Source organism: Nannobrachium achirus (assembly GCF_963921795.1).
Source record: "Nannobrachium achirus genome assembly, chromosome: 3".
Lineage (NCBI taxonomy): Eukaryota > Metazoa > Chordata > Actinopteri > Myctophiformes > Myctophidae > Nannobrachium > Nannobrachium achirus.
Window position 1 is genome coordinate 58,342,648 of NC_137812.1, and position 16,019 is coordinate 58,358,666.

A 16,019-nucleotide genomic window follows, 5' to 3' on the forward strand; every position below is an offset into this window, starting at 1 on the left:
ACCACACATACAGTACATTTTCAAGATAAATAGAAATATTTTACAAAGTACAAATTCAAACTCATGTTATTGCTTCTGGCATATTACCTCGTCAAGAACCATTCCTGGGTCAAACAGCATTAGAAAAAGCATTTCATGGTTGTTTTTAGCCTACTGGTTGAGGGAATGTACCTATATATGCCAGGCTTAAACTGTCACAAGGAAGTATTGATTTCTTATCATTTCTGACAACTTACTTAACTGTATTCATTTGTTGAGGTAAATTCCTCCAATCCGGTGTACTATGTAGGTTAAAACAAATGCTAAAAAAGTAGTAACACGTTCCATTTAGCCCAAGAGTGTATACCAACCACCCAAACCAGGTTAAACACACCCCACTGGTGATATGGCAAAGACTGTGGATTGTGTGTGTGTGTGTGTGTGTGTGTGTGTGTGTGTGTGTGTGTGTGTGTGTGTGTGTGTGTGTGTGTGTGTTTAAGTTCAGATATGTAACAGTGCCTCTTGTTTCTTCAACGGGTCCCACTGTTTCAGCAGAAGAACATATTATTGCTTCTTCCAGTGCCCTGAAGGCACCAGACTATCGTCTAATTGTTAGCCTTTCTCTCGGCAAGAGACACAAAGCAAACCTGTCCCGATTATGTTCAGATTCTACCTGTATCCTGAAAGAGATGCCAGGCGAGAAAAATACATGACCTTTGTGCCAACAAAAAAAACAGCCCTTTTAAAAATGGTACACAGTGTGCGTTTTTACTTTTTGCTCTGGATTTGTTCTCTTTCTCCTCCGTTTGTGCAAGCATGCTTCAGTTCCACATCGTGACTGATACAGAGTCATAAGAAGGAGGGTAGGGACGGAGAGTAGTTGGCTTGAGGGTGAACTAGAAACAAAAAGGAGAATGGGGTTTGTAGGTATCGCAGTCCAGAGGTGTAGTAGCTCTGCTTGCATTGTCTATCTGGAGATCAGGGAACTAGACTGCGACTGGCTGGAGGAGGTGGCGCTGAGCTGAGAGAAACCGCTGTGGCTGGACTCCAGGCTGGTCATTGAGCCCCTGAGGACAGATGGAGAGGATGGGGGCGAGAAGGAACCACCAGAAAGAGTGCTGTTAGTTGGCATGTTACCCTTTAGCTCAGGGGTCTTCAACGTTTTCAGGCCAAGGACCCCTTAGTTGAGAGAGAGAGATGAAGTAGTTTCATCGTTTGACAGCACAATCATCAGTGTATTTTGGATTCCTGTCAATTTGTGTTTTCAGATATTTAACCATTGAGCCGTCATTACCTAATAAACTTGACCTTTACTCTGTACTCTTTTTTTTCCCTCTACACCAAACCTCTTTGCCGAAAATAGCCGATCTACAAGCTCACAACGCGAGGCGACGTGTTGTGAGCTTGTAGATCTGCTATTTTTGGCTACAGTTCTCAGAATAAGGACACTAGGGTTCAAGTTGTTAATATAAAAAAATTGGATGATTTGGAGGACCCCCTGTAGTAACTCTGAGGAACCCCTAGGTGTCCCAGAACCCCTGTTGAAGACCCCTGCTTTAGCTTGTTTACATTTCAAATGTCTCCAAAACCCGAGCAACCAAGTCTGCCAGTGAACCAACTGTGTGCATTTGTTCTGTGCACGGCCTGTGCTCTATCCCAGTGGTTCTCAACCTTTTTGAACTGGGGACCCTCCAACCCTGACAAGCACTTGGAATTGTAGGCATTACATTCAGTTTGAGTCGGTTCCATCGATGCATTGTGAAAGTAGCTACAAGCTCACAATTATTTGACGATTTGGCCAATGATGGTATTTTTTCTGCTTTTCTTTCTTTTTAGGTATTCAAAATTTCTTAAAAGTGAAGTTGTCACTTCACTGTAATCTGGGGCCCCCGAAATCATGCGGGGACCCACAGGTTGAGAGCCACTGCTCTATCCAACCCAGTGATCATGGTGCAGACTGAGAACCATGCAGCCAAGTTGAAACAGAAGAGAACTCTGGCAGACATTCAACGTTCAGGGATATTTGTTATATAATGAGGTAAAGTTGATTAAAGGGTGACTTCGCAGATAACTTTTTTTTTTAATTATTATTATTATTACCTGAATCTTATTCTATTGTAGAGGGTGTGAAAATCTGATCACAAATCTGGTCGTCCGATGTGGACTTTTCAAGACCGTAAATCTTTTAATATAATATTATAAGCCTAATTCTTTTGAAAACAGAAGACGGAAGGCCGATATCAACCCATTTATTTTTTTAACTCTCTCAAAGATATCAAACTCCATACCCTAAATGAAAAGGCATCTTATAGGCAGGCATCATTTATCGCATTGTACATTTAAAGCACTCTTACTAACTTTTAACGTTAGGGTCCCACCCTTAGCCACTGATCCTGATATGGTAGAAAATGCAAATATCTGCCAGATATATCGCTCAATCTGATATATCAGACAACCTCTATTCAAATAGAGGGTTCTGATTGAATTAATTTATAAACGTTACCCTGTTATTTGTCAAAATATCCTGTCATGAACGAGTTACATGGCACTCACTGTCTGTAATAGTTCCTAAAAAGCTAAGGGGGGGTTTGTTAGGTTGGTAGTACAAATTAGAGGGTGAAAAAAAACTAATGCAGTTGCTATAAGTGTATGTGGGTGGACACACATAATTGACTCAAACCATCACGTACACTTGTATTGTTAGTCATGCAAGCAATTTGGCTTAGGCTAGCAAGTGGATAGTAAGACCATAGCCTCAGTGCGAGGTCCTTTTCTCCAATGCAAACAAGTTGCATTGAGAAAGCATTGAGAAAAGCTATGGCAGGCTCTCAGCTGACGCTAATGAGCCCTTTGCAACGGGGATGCAAACAAGCATCTCCTTTCCTTTAACTGCTAGAGGTGGGCCAATGAAATTAGCAGCCAAAAAAAGCAACAATGGTGCTAAGCTAAAGCTAACGGGAACAAAATGGGGCAAACACTGGGCCACTTACAAACTCTGCACATCACAGCAAGCCGTTCTTCACAGAAGAGGCAGAGAGAAGGAGGGGTTGGTGAGTGAAAGAATAGAAGAGCATTGAAAAGAAAAGGCTGGAGCTAAATTAAAATAAGTCTTACAGGGAGGGAAGGGTCCCATTTCATAGGTCAGGGCTTATGTGCAATTCATGACGTTCGTGAGTTTGTAAAGTCATTTTGCAGATTTCATTAATCAAAATATAAAATTCCATAACGGTACTATGTTGTCGATTGTAGAGGGGGGATACTGAAACAAGACACAAGTGAAAAATTAAGAGTCAAAGAAGCCAGTGTCATAATGTCAATAATAACAACACAATAAAAACACCTCTACAACATCATAGTGAACAAATATGCATAAATATATTACCAACGTTTAATACACACATCTTTCCTCTTTGTCACACACAAGCAACCACCAACCAGTTACCAACCTGAAGTCTTCGGAGCCAAGCACCTCTGTGTAGTACATGACTTTACACTTGTGCGAGGAGACCTGCAGCGTGGCCAACACGTCGTCCACGCGGGGGAGGTTGGTGGTAGCGCAGGCTGCCATGTTATGGAACTTCCACTGTAGGATGTAGAAACCTGGCCACCGTGTAATGTGGGAGCCCTGGGGACAGCATGGGGGAGAGGGTTCATCATTACGTCTGTCGGAAATCACCGCTTCACTTCGAACCGAGGTTTGATTTTTTATTTTACAATTACTTACCCTTTTAGTCACTGTTTAAGTGAGCTTATGACTTTTTTTTCTTTTTTTTAAAGATTTGTTTTTGGGCTTTTTATGCCTTTATTTGATAGGATAGTTAGTGGGATAAATATGTGAAAAAGGTGTTCACTTCCGGCAGAAAGCGTGAAAATTTGCACCTAGGGGTATTTTTGTGCGCCGAATTCAAAAATTTACGGTCCCAAGCACTTTTCTCAAATTCACAATTCTCTCATTCACTTACCATAGGGTTAGGGTTAGGAAAAAAAGACCCCCCAAAAATCTTCTTTAACACATTGACCGCCTCCCCCGATAGTCCCGAGAAAATTCCAATGTCGCTCCCCGCCAGGCCCGATAGTCCCGAGAATTTGCTTTTATATAATGTAATGTTTAATTACATTCTTCTGCAGCCCGTGAAAAATTTTGAGCTTTCTGTCATATAAGGAACCAAAGATATCACTCATCAAAGTAAGTGTGTTTGAAAACAAGAGTGTAATAACGTATAAATCTCAATAGAAATGAATAAAACTCCCAATAAACCACAGTGAATGCATTTAGCGTGGCAGAGCGCAGCCCGCAGAGTGCAATCAGCGACACACTGGGCACACGCATGTAGAAGGATGTGGGGCAGGGATGTGCAGAGAATATTTAGAGAGGCAGGGGCTGACATTTCTAAAGGGGCCTTTTGGTGGACAATTCTATTGAATGCAGCCCTCAGGGGCAGGGGCTCAAGCCCCCTTTGATGTCTATGTGTGTACATGCCTGGTGAAGGGGCTGGCAGAAGCGACAACGGAGCAGCTGGATCTGAGACCATTTTGCACAAATCAAACAAAATCCAGTAAAATGTTCACTTGGAAAGCCATGACCTGCCTCATTGGCCAACAACACACAGCTTCATCATAACCCCCAAAGTCTCGACAACAAAATATTATGTCCCAGGCAGCCACACAACAACGAAGATCAGAAGATCAGATCAGCAGGAGCGTCACAAGGGAAAAGTGGGACTGAGTCTGATTTACTAGGGCCCAAGGTGGAAGGGGCTTCATTATTTTATACTTTTGCTATTGAAAAATAGCAGATCTACAAGCTTGCAGCGCGACACTCGGTGCCATGCTGTGAGCTTGTATACATCTATTTTTGAAATCCCCCTATGAAGAAAATTCATGGGGGGCCCGCAGTGAATCCTTGTACCCAGTGGGTACAAGGATTCACTGCGGCGAATTGTCTTCATAGGGGGATTTCAAAAATAGATATATACAAGCTCACAGCATGGCAACGAGTGTCGCGCTGCAAGCTTGTAGATCTGCTATTTTTCAATAGCAAAAGTATAAAATAATGAAGCATTTGAACAGATCCTCAGCCTCTGAGCCAAACAACCCACTACAGTACAAACACATAGAATCACCTGATGCAGCGCCGGTCCATTCGACTACCAATCCGATCTTCAAGCCCTGCTCGCGGGAGAGGAGAGGAGAAAATACCCCCCGGCGAAGTCCTCGGTCAGGCTTTTCTGGTCTGAAGAAAAGCGACGCGTCGCGCCCATATAACTCCAACAAAAGTAGTGAAAATAGCAGATTTACAAGCACACAACGCCTCATCCCAAGCGCGATGATCGTTTCACGAGTGTCCTCCAACGAGTAAGAAAAGTAAACGCGACGATCATCATTTGGCAGCTCTGTTTCCATCCTAAACGTACTGTTGTTTTGGTGGATAATATTCCAGTCTGATGAAAGGGTCGCGTCCAAGGTCCATATAACTCCATGTAACAAAAGTACTGAAAATAGCAGATCTACAAGCACACAACGCCTCGTCGCATCAGCCGCATCACAAGCACGATAATCGTTTCAACGAGTAAGAAAAAGCAAACGCGACGATCATCATTTGGCAGCTCTGTTTCCAAAGTAGGCCTACTGTTTAGCTTCGCTAGGTTTTCCCTGCTGTGCACGCGCGATGCACGCGCGCATGCAGGCATGTGCATTTGAGGCGCGCCGTGCACGAGCGCGCAGCCTGAGAAGAGAACGTCTAAACGTGCAGCGCTCCTGGAACCATCTAGCGTGATCGCACATCGCAGCAGTGTGCTCATAGACTATAATGAGTGTGCTCTGTTCTAAAGCCCGCCTACTGTATCCGGTTATGTAACACTCAGATACATGCAAGACACGTTTCCGCATCTGGTATAGACCCAGAACGGATCAGCAACAAGCAGGGCAAATTGTCCCAATCAGTTCTCTACAGGCCACTGAGGCCATGCAGCCAGCAGTTTGCGCACATCAATCAACAGAGCATGAGAGCGATTCAATTCAAAGGAACGTTATTGGCATGAGAAAACATAGGCTACGTTTACATCGCCAAAGCAAGTGCCACAAATAAATAAAAACAATTGAATATGGGGAACATATTTACAGTTATACACATAGGCCTTGCCTTATATAAAGTTATAAGTTATAAGTGTGTGTGTGTGTGTGTGTGTGTGTGTGTGTGTGTGTGTGTGTGTGTGTGTGTGTCGTGCGTGCGTGCGTGCGTGCGTGCGTGCGTGCGTGCGTGTGTGTGTGTGTCAAAATGTGATCTGTGCAAAATAAAACACTTGAATGTTGAATAAAAGGTAAAAAGCTTATTTCTATTTCTGTGAAGTCAGTATGACGTCCTAAGGGCAAGAGGTGACCTATTACAGCCCTATTACACTATTCCAGTTATTGCCCTATTACACAATTACACTTATTACACTAGTACACTTATCTGATAAGTGCCTGACGCCATAAATTCAAATATCAACTGAATTATCCACTTGAAAAGCGATCGATCACAAAAAGGTAAATATCTCCAGTTTTTTCAATTATAGCTGGATTTTGGTCAAAAATGGCTATTTTGAGATGGCTGCAACTATAGAAAAAAAAGCTTTTTATTTATTTATTTTATTTTTTGGTGAGACTAGAGGTTGTCTTGTTTCATTTCAGGTACTGTAGGACATTGTCAAAAGAATACAGAATTTAGGAAAAATGTCAATATAAAAAAAAATTATAACATTTTTCATTAAACAAAATGGCAGGAGAGCCAAACAGTCAATGTTAAAATGGCGGCCAATGTGTTAAGTAGCATGTGAGGGGTCTTTCATGATTCTGAAACCATTTCAAGCATTTGTTTTGCACAAAAAACATTCCTTGGGGAAGAAATGGACCTCACAAACTATGGTTTAGTGATGAGTCATCACTTCCTTTCTCGGAAAGGAATGTTTTTCGTGCAAAACAAATGCTTGCAATGGATTCAGAATCCCGAAAAACACCTAGTTTGACCCCTCAAATGCTACTTGAAGAAGATTTTTTGGGGGGTCTTTTTTCCCTAGTATGGTAAGTGAATGAGAGCCACCAGATCCCATGGGAAAAGTGCTTGGGACCGTCAATTTTTGAATTCAGCGCACAAAAATACCCCTAGGTGCAAATTTTCACGCTTTCTGCCGGAAGTGAACACATTTGCCTTTTTTTGTTACATATTTCTCCCACTAAGTAGACTGACAGGAAATGGGGAGAGAGATGGGGAATGACATGTGGCAAAGGTCGTCCGGATCGGGAATCGAACCGGCGACGCCAGCAGGCATCATAGCCTAGTATGTGGTATGCGCCTTGACCACTAGGCCAGTGGGCGCCCCTGAGCCCCTGAACTGTTTTTTTGTGAGCTAAGAACATATTTTTTGCTCCACAGTCTCAGTTAAAGCATTAGAGAGTTCATGCTTTTGCTACTGCCGCTGCATGGAACAAACCACTCTCTCTCTGGGTCTGCCCCTACCCAATGATATAAATCCCGCTTAAAAGCATTTTATGTCATTAAGTCCCATCTGTAAGCCATCTCAAGCTCAGGTTGATATTCATACAACGCACTCACATGCACACACATGTCATGATTCTTACCTGAACACTCTCTCCCTCCTTGCAGCTGAGTGGGGACTCCACCATGCTGTAGTCCTGGCCCAGGGTCCAGGACTTCTCAATGAGCTGGACATTGTTGCCTCCCGGGGAGCTGACCCCTAGGGGGTCCTTGCGCAGCGGCTGCGGGGACCGCTTGGAGTGGTAGATATTGAACACCACATCCCCTTTACACACGTCAAAGTCCCAGGTGATCACTGAGGAGGCATCGATGATCTCTATCAGCAGCTGGAGAGTGGAGAGAAGGATGAAAGAGGGTACGGAGAGATATGAAATGTGAGCGATGGGAGTGGTACATTTTTGTACAAAATGAAAGGAAAGATTAACAACCAATTAATGCCACAATAAGTCATGAGAGACGTGAAGTCAGAGTGAGAGAGAGAGAGGCATGGAGTGATACAAGAGAGAGAGAGAGTGGGAGAGAGAGGCATGGAGTGATACAAGAGAAAGAGAGAGAGTGGGAGAGAGAGGCATGGAGTGATACAAGAGAGAGAGAGAGAGTGGGAGAGAGAGGCATGGAGTGATACAAGAGAGAGAGAGCGTGGGATAGAGAGAGGCATGGAGTGATACAAGAGAGAGAGAGAGAGTGGGAGAGAGAGGCATGGAGTGATACAAGAGAAAGAGAGAGAGTGGGAGAGAGAGGCATGGAGTGATACAAGAGAGAGAGAGAGAGTGGGAGAGAGAGGCATGGAGTGATACAAGAGAGAGAGAGAGAGTGGGAGAGAGAGGCATGGAGTGATACAAGAGAAAGAGAGAGAGTGGGAGAGAGAGGCATGGAGTGATACAAGAGAGAGAGAGAGAGTGGGAGAGAGAGGCATGGAGTGATACAAGAGAAAGAGAGAGAGTGGGAGAGAGAGGCATGGAGTGATACAAGAGAAAGAGAGAGAGTGGGAGAGAGAGGCATGGAGTGATACAAGAGAAAGAGAGAGAGTGGGAGAGAGAGGCATGGAGTGATACAAGAGAGAGAGAGAGTGGGAGAGAGAGGCATGGAGTGATACAAGAGAGAGAGAGAGAGTGGGAGAGAGAGGCATGGAGTGATACAAGAGAAAGAGAGAGAGTGGGAGAGAGAGGCATGGGGTGATACAAGAGAGAGAGAGAGGCATGGAGTGATACAAGAGAGAGAGAGAGAGTGGGAGAGAGAGGCATGGAGTGATACAAGAGAGAGAGAGAGAGAGAGAGAGAGAGAGAGAGAGAGTGGGAGAGAGAGGTATGGAGTGATACAAGAGAGAGAGAGAGAGTGGAAGAGAGAGGCATGGAGTGATACAAGAGAGAGAGAGAGAGTGGGAGAGAGAGGCATGGAGTGATACAAGAGAAAGAGAGAGAGTGGAAGAGAGAGGCATGGAGTGATACAAGAGAGAGAGAGAGAGAGAGTGGGAGAGAGAGGCATGGAGTGATACAAGAGAAAGAGAGAGAGTGGAAGAGAGAGGCATGGAGTGATACAAGAGAGAGAGAGTGGAAGAGAGAGGTATGGAGTGATACAAGAGAGAGAGAGTGGGAGAGAGAGGCATGGAGTGATACAAGAGAAAGAGAGAGAGTGGGAGAGAGAGGCATGGAGTGATACAAGAGAGAGAGAGAGTGGGAGAGAGAGGCATGGAGTGATACAAGAGAAAGAGAGAGAGTGGGAGAGAGAGGCATGGAGTGATACAAGAGAGAGAGAGAGAGTGGGAGAGAGAGGCATGGAGTGATACAAGAGAGAGAGAGAGCGAGTGGGAGAGAGAGGCATGGAGTGATACAAGAGAGAGAGAGAGAGAGAGTGGGAGAGAGAGGCATGGAGTGATACAAGAGAGAGAGAGCGAGAGTGGGAGAGCTGATGTGGAAGACAAATTGAGAACAGGACAGAGAAATGGGAACATCTGTTTGGAGAGGTCACAAGCTCATTAACCTGAAATAAAACAGATTTCCAGGCGAGTGAACCCATATGCTGCCGTAGCACGGACCGTTATGGATTGCATAACGCTACCTAATCCTATACATCACCGAGGGCAGTCTGCGAAGGAGGGGGGCTGTGGCGAGTTTGTGCCCAGGAACCGTGGTCAATGTTAATCTATCCATGACTGTCTCTAAAATAAAGACAAGAAGAAGCCTAGTGTTTTGTGTGCGGCCCACTTATCGTCGTTGTCGGGTGGAAACCTCGTATCTCAAAGTTTCAAATTTGTACGTTCTTTTGCAAAGTAAAGCCCTGCTTCATTGTACCAGGCTGTCGCACAAAAGTAGTGAAAACAGCAGATCTACAAGCACACAATGCCTCGCGGTGCGAGGCGTTGTGTGCTTGTAGATCATTTTTAAAATGAACGGTTTGGACATACAAGGTTTTCACCCGACAACGAAGTTATGCTTTTATTAATTGGTTGTGTAAGGAGTCTGCACCAGGTTAAAGGCTGAATGCAAGGTCCCATTTCTCGTAAGAGCAGGGTAAGAACATTATGTGCTAAATCCACTAAGGGTTACATGCAAAATCCACCAGGGGGCAGTAATAGACTTCAGAATTGAACTGAACTGAAGCACTGGACAAACCAGTGGCCATTATTGCCATGAATCCTCCACACACAATGTTGGCTCTTGTGACATTGCTTCCTCCCCTCCCTTGTGATGCACAGCTTGAGACCGGGCTCTTGTGACATTGCTTCCTCCCCTCCCTTGTGATGCACAGCTTGAGACCGTGTTCATGTCCCTGTGTGCTAAGAGGAGGTGTTCTATGTTGGGCCTGACCTCGTGTGGAGCTCCCTTGAAGATGCTGGCAGTTTGGTAGATGGTCTCTGTCCACAGACGGACGTCCTCGTTCTCCAGCTCCTCAGCTGTACGGTACAATGACTTGGGAACCAGGCCACCCTCTGGGACCTCACACTGCAAGCACGCACGCACGCACACGCACACACACACACACACACACACACACACACACACACACACACACACACACACACACACACGCATGTACGTCAGTAAAAGACACTCTAAGGTGGTTGGTATTCTACCCTGTACTGATTGCTTCTCCCTCAACGGCAAATCATTTTTACAAAATCTAGCGCAGAGTTAGAATTGCAGATTCACAATGTGCAGCAGATGTTAAGTGTGAGTCTGACCTGTACTTTAACCCAGTGGTTCTCAACCTGTGGGTCGGGACCCCCAGGGGGGTCCCCAAATTATTTTGGGGGGTCCCCAGATGAACTTAATGTGCAACATTGTTTTCTCACTCAACAGTAAACAAACCAACATAAAGTTTAAGTTTAAAGAGGCTATCTGCACATTTCTAAAGTGACAATTAAATACTTTTTAATATCTCTAAAATTACAAATCAAACATTGGCCAAATTGTCAAATATTAGAGACAGAAATTGTGAAAATAGCCGTTTTCACAATAGAACCGTGTTATACAAAATGTAAAGCTTCAACACTTAGTGCTTGTCAGGGTGGGTCCCCTGTTAAAATATGATTATTTTGGGGGTCGCGGCCTGAAAAGGTTGAGAACCACTGCTTTAACCCACCAATATTGGACATGTCTTGTGTCTGTATTCTGTGCTTGACAAACAACCCCTGACAGAGACACTGCTTTGCTTGGACAATTCACTGGAGCCCAGCAGCAGTAGCATGTGTGTATGCTATGAACATTGCCAAGAGATGCATTCTGAGGCTGTGGAAATCAGTACTCTGTGCCACAGTTTGACTCAGGGCTGAGAGAGCTAGTTGGCATTTTACATGTGGAAAGACTGAGTTTCCAACCGTGGTAGCCTGGTTGAATTCTCTGAAATACTGTACGGGTCCTGGTGCTACAGAAGAACATGAGCAGTGGTGTAATGTCAGTTTGGTTTTGTTATTTATATGAATATATATATAGTATCATTTTTTTCAGTGTTGCTGTTTGTGTCTGCTGTGTAGCTATAGAGAGCATGCACGTGACATCATCATCATAACCGGAAGTTATGCGGGAACTTCTACTGAGTGGCAAAAAACTACTTTCTGGCCTTGACAGCCCATACATCCAAAAAGAAAAGTCCTATCTGATTGCATTAAATTACGTTAAACTCACTTTGCAACTCACTTTGAGACTCGATTTGCCATTCACTTAATGCATGCGCATACCCTCTATTGGTTACGGTACTTTCCTTTCTATTGGATGTTTCTTTCCAATTGTCTACTTGTTTAGTTTTTGGTGTGTGAGGGAGGGAAGGACTGCTTTACGTTGTTTGTGTAATTTTGGTTGTTGTTGTTGTACTTGTTCTTTTCCATTGTGTCTCTTTTGTCTCATCAATTAAAGCTTTTGAGCAGCGATGAATCGATCTCATAGTGGCTGTTGCGACAAGATAACAGCATCTCTGACCATGGAACAAGTAGTGAAATTACTAATGCAATAGCTAAACTAAAAGTATCTTTATCAAGAAGCAATGTGGTTATTATCTTTAAACACACACACACACACACACACACACACACACACACACACACACACACACACACACACACACACACACACACACACACACACACACACACACACACACACACACACACACACACACACACACACTTACCATGCACTCTCCCCCCAGGAAGTCCGGAATGATCTCCTGGTCAATGTAGTCCACCATTCCTCCAGGGCCCTGGTAGTCATTACCTGCGTAGATCAAAAACTTCTTGCGGGTGTTCTCATCGATGAAGGGACTCACCTGGCACGAAGACGGACAACGGTTACTCATGTTAACTCATATGCTGCCACTTAACAATACCTTCGTACTCTTTAACTGCCATTCGTCTCCATAGACTTCCATGTAATTCATAGTGCACGGATCATGCACACCCATGCCTAGATAATGCACCACGTGTGTCCACATTGCTCACAGCTTTCAAACAAAAAAATCCGAATGGAAATCCGTTCAGGCATTCATGAGATAGCAGCCATTATGTTTTACACTGTTGTGAGCTTGGAGGTCTGCTACCTGAGTTGTATGGGGGTTGTATGGGGGTTAAACAAGCAATTTCGCGATCGCTATCATGCCTACTAACGTTTTTGGGGTCCCAAAACATTTTTTGAAAAAAATTTTTTTTTGATTTTTTTTTTTTTTTTTTTTTTTCAAAATGGCGGAAATTCTCGGGTTCCTCGGGCGTGGCAGGGAGGGACATCGCGAAATTCTCGGGTTCCTCGGGTTTGGCAGGGTATGAGTTAATGTAGCCCAGATGCCTAAAAAGCCAACTGTGTGTTTATTGGACGCCTGATGCGGGTTAGTGTGTAGGGCTGTCACGATTATGAAATTTTACATGGCGATTATTTGTCACTCAAATAATTGTGATTAACGATTTAATTGTGTCTTTGTCGTTGACAATGACATTTATGTTTGGCTTTTAGACTTTGAAGTTGCACATGGTAGATATGACACATAACCTAAATATACAAAGAAATTACTGACATATTTGACAACTTTATACTTAAAAAAGAACATTGATAGAGGAAATAGCCGATCTACAAGCTCACAACGCGACGCGTTGTGAGCTTGTAGATCTGCTATTTTCCACTATTATTAAAGAAATATATATGAACATTTTCCAACATGGAAACGATTATGACGATCATGAAAAATAATCACGATTATGTCAAATAATCGCGATTAGACGATTATGTAATAATTGTGACAGCCCTATTAGTGTGTCAAGTGTACAGACGGCATAATGAACTATAGTAAGGCATGAGATTACTGAAGCTATGCTACAAACTCATGATTGTTAATTTAGCGTGAATATAGATTCTTACAGTCTCATGGTGTGATATTGTGCGATAAAGATTTTGTTTCGCTAGTTTGACATTTGCATATGTTCACGTTACGTATGCAAATTGTTTACTGGAAGTGGGCGTGTCACAAAAAAACAAGGAAAATCTTTGGCAATTTCTGGCTAAAATTGTTGATGACATCACGGCGCGCCCGTACTGTACCATAGAGTTATAATGTACTGTACCTACAATGTACATTCTCTTCCCATCGCCCGCAGGGTCGCACTCGCAGCCCACAGAAAGCAACTTCCTCTGCTCGCACAGGGCTACTGGGCTATAGCACTAAAGCTAAAGCTAAAGACACGAAAATGTATATAAATCTGTGCATATAAAAACTAGATTCCCACACAAATCTGGTTGTTACATTCCCATTGTTCATGAGAATATGTTTGAAATGGCGGAATCGCTAAAATTCACCGAGAGCCCCGTTGCCTCTCGCCGGGCAGCGGGGCTCTAAAAGCGGGGTGCTTGCCACCTTTTTTCCGCGCCGCTCCCCATAGTGGGGCGTGTCAGCGGCACTTTAAGTAGTACGGTAAAATGTCAACTTGCGCGAATACATGAAATTACGTCGGCCCAATGTGAATTTGCATTTTTGCACTGAGAAAAATGTAATAACAAATTACTGTGTGTCCTGTAAACACACCCTCAGACTCAGGATTGTGTGATGTACAGTGTATGCATCTCCTATCTCCTTCCTGGGTCTCACCAGTGTCCAGAGCACAGGGAAGACTCTGGGAGCCCTCAGTATCAGCAGACGGCCCAGTGTCTCGGGGTAGTTGGCCTCCACCACCTCTATGATCCTCAGCAGGGCCTTCACGCCTGGTCTCCATAGGTGACGCATGTTCAGACCCTCCAGATCCACCAGACACGTCCAACAGCTAGAGAGACACACACACTAGGGCTGTCACGATTATGACATTTCACATGACGATTAATTGTCACTCAAATAATTGCGATTAACGATTTAATTGTGTTTTTGTCGTTGACAATTACATTTCTGTTTGGCTTGTAGGCTTTGAAGTTGCACATGGCAGATATGACACATAACCTAAATACCGTATACAAAGAAATTACTGACATATTTGACAACTTTATACTTAAAAAAGAACATTGATAGTGGAAATAGCTGATCTACAAGCTCTCAACGCGTCGCGATGCGACGCGTTGTGAGCTTGTAGATCTGCTATTTCCACTATTTTTTACAAAAAATATATATATATAATTTTCAACATGGAAACGATTATGAAAAATTATCGCGATTATGTCAAATAATTGCGATTAGACGATTATGTAATAATTGTGACAGCGCACACACGCGCACACACACACACACACACACACACACACACACACACACACACACACACACACACACACACACACACACACACACACACACACACACACACACACACACACACACACACACACACACACACACACACACACACACACCTATGAATGAAACTGAAAGTACTGTATGAGCACATACTTTCCTATGAATGAAACTGAAAGCACTGTATGAGCAATGTCACAAAAATAAAACAAAAAAAACACCTTTTTATTCCCTAACCCTAACCCCAGTAGTATCAGGTTTTCAAGCCCGTTAGTTCAGGATGTTGAACCGCTTGATCAGGAACAGAACGCAGTGTACAGTCATAACCGGCTCCCATCGAAACCACTTAGTAAACATGTCAAACAGACATGAATTTTAAGTGTTGACATCGCCTCTGGCTAACACTGTAAACCCCCCCCCCCCCCTCCCCTTCCCTCTCAGCTCACTTCACATGCATTCCTGCATGGCTTGTGTCCAGCCACCTCACTCACTCACTCCATTCTGATAGGGCTGTCGGCTAAGAGATACTGTACGATACGAAGAGATACCATCTCCATTAGGTCTCTAATCTCTCTCTCACTAGTGCATACTTAACATTTTTGTAGCCGTTCAAACGCTTCTGGACTTGCTCATTGTAGATGTTAAAATCACGCACCTGTGATGAACCCAGACAGCTTAAAGGGATATTTCACTTTCATTTTAACGTCTTCTCAGGCTTTTGCGTGCACCCCAGACAATTAAGTTCCTTGATTCAGTATTTGGATATGTGATATGAATTTGATCAGACACACCCCTTCCTACCCCTATTGTAACTTCCAACTCCATTTTAATCCATGTTGGATTAATTGAAAACACACGTCCTTGGTTCTGGTGACTGATATTGTCCTTCTAATGTGTGAGAGGGGCATGATTTTTCAATTCCTTTTTTCATACATTTTTTTAATAATTTGTTTGGAAAATTGTTGAAAAAACACAACCAGAACCAAGGATGAATGTAACTTATTGTTAACATTGTTTATTTGTAGATTTCAAAATAAATAATATAATAGTTTGGATTGGATTTTGTATCTATTGAGCGACTGTCAAGTATCTTCACAAGTGCTACAGTAATACAACTCTAAATCTAAATAGACGAACAGCTAACAGGCCACTGTTAACACTGCAGGTTTACCTGATGGGTCGACCAAACACCTTGGTGTTTTCCTCACACCGTCTCAAGCCTTCTTCATTGATGGACAGGACCTGAAACAAGAGAACACAAGATGATGTTCATACAGCCTTACAGGATCGTTTGTGTAATTTGGATTAA

General features: G+C 43.5%; 1 protein-coding gene across 1 annotated transcript in view; it reads right to left on the reverse strand.

The window, feature by feature from the left end:
• Nucleotides 1-311: 311 nt before the first annotated feature.
• Nucleotides 312-16,019, reverse strand: part of LOC308281413 (SEC14-like protein 1) — a 52,862-nt gene continuing 37,154 nt past the window's right edge. The window contains exons 10-16 of the mRNA XM_080721585.1: nucleotides 15,882-15,952; nucleotides 14,081-14,252; nucleotides 12,143-12,277; nucleotides 10,324-10,458; nucleotides 7,600-7,842; nucleotides 3,426-3,604; nucleotides 312-1,046 (exon numbers count right to left, since the gene is read on the reverse strand). Coding sequence (XP_080577711.1) covers nucleotides 947-1,046; nucleotides 3,426-3,604; nucleotides 7,600-7,842; nucleotides 10,324-10,458; nucleotides 12,143-12,277; nucleotides 14,081-14,252; nucleotides 15,882-15,952 — 1,035 coding nt within the window. The 3' untranslated portion in view covers nucleotides 312-946. The remainder of the gene's footprint in view (nucleotides 1,047-3,425; nucleotides 3,605-7,599; nucleotides 7,843-10,323; nucleotides 10,459-12,142; nucleotides 12,278-14,080; nucleotides 14,253-15,881; nucleotides 15,953-16,019) is intronic.